Here is a 1,330-nt window from a genome sequence, read left to right on the forward strand (position 1 = left end):
AAAAAAAAAAAAAAAATTGTCTCATCATCTTATCATAATTAAGAAAGTAATTTCTCTACACAAAGTATTTAATATTTGTACCTGTAAATTTCTTTTTAATGGCATCTTTAGAGCTAGCATAAATCATCTTGCTTTTTAAAGGTGCACTTTCAGGAGCCCTGGAAGTGAGAAAAAAAAATTGCTGAATCCCTTATAAGAAAAACAAAGGTAAGACTGACTTATGATAACAATCCTTGCATTTTAAAAGTACTTTTTTCTTTCATTTTTACACACCAGAATATAAATACTAGGTCTTCTTTCTTAGACTCTTTTGTTTCGTATGTGGCATCGTACAAAGCATATCGGCAATCATTCAGAGGTAGCAACTTCACAAAAGATGTGTAGGGGTCCTCTACAGTATCACCAATGTCACCCACCAAGATCTGCTTTGCTTCCTCTACAATTATTTGTCTTTTATCATCGCTTAAACAGAAGAGAACAGCTTTCTTTCTTTTTTTGATCTCCTCTTGTGTAGAAGATTTCCTTACTTTCATATCATTAAAAACTTTGATGACTTCATCATTCACTGTAACTCCAGAAGCCTGAAAATAAAGAACAATAATTCAGAACAAGTAATTTGGTTTTAACCAAAGCTGTTTGCCTAAAAAGGATTCATTTTAGTCTGAACAACAGAAATTGCACTGTACCATGTAAGCAGTCCAGATAGATTTGTCACATTTTCAGTATCAGGACTTAATACAACTAAGGATTCCAATTCATCCTGCCTAAGGGGGTCTGGAGGTTGAAGCAAGAGGAAGGTAGAGAGAAAGGGACAAATACAAGTTGTCCCATCCCTGAAATGTTTCCTATTTCACTGGGTGATGTCAGAGCTTCGGGAGCTGCAGCATAAATACCTTCTGTATTGTGTCAACTCTGCAGGCCTTAAAAAAACACTTTGGGATTTCAGTCAATGCTTCTACTATTTTTTTTTTTCTTTAAAGTCATCCTTGCCACGTTTCCTCATAAGGAAAAAAACCCAAGTGTAAACTCCAAACCGCCCACGGCTACCACATATTCGCCCACGGCTCAAATGCAGACACTTCAAAACTAACGGGTTGAGCGTAAAAGCTTTTTACCGCGAGAAAGCATTTTTAACAGAGTTTTCCCACTTCGTTCTTCTTCCCCTCAGGCTCTTACTACAGGCCACGCAGACCCCGACCCAAGGCCCGGGGAGCACGTACCACCGCGGAGCGCGCGTGCGGACTAAAATTAGCAGGCAAAGATCAAACGCGGCGCGCGCGGGGCTGCGCTCTGCCGACCCTCCGGCGCCCCGACTCCGACCCCGAACCCA

General features: G+C 40.4%; 1 protein-coding gene across 1 annotated transcript; it reads right to left on the bottom strand.

Moving 5' to 3' along the window:
• Positions 1-28: 28 nt before the first annotated feature.
• On the bottom strand, positions 29-581 carry LOC102474139 (cofilin-2). The gene is made up of 2 exons (XM_014585383.2): positions 274-581; positions 29-158 (listed from the first exon to the last, which is right to left on the bottom strand). Exons 1-2 carry the CDS (start codon positions 531-533, stop codon positions 56-58), a joined length of 363 nt encoding a protein of 120 aa, XP_014440869.1. The 5' UTR covers positions 534-581; the 3' UTR covers positions 29-55.
• Between the last annotated feature and the right edge of the window lie 749 nt (positions 582-1,330).

Source organism: Tupaia chinensis, unplaced genomic scaffold (assembly GCF_000334495.1).
Source record: "Tupaia chinensis unplaced genomic scaffold, TupChi_1.0 Scaffold149772_1, whole genome shotgun sequence".
Taxonomy (NCBI): Eukaryota; Metazoa; Chordata; class Mammalia; order Scandentia; family Tupaiidae; genus Tupaia; species Tupaia belangeri.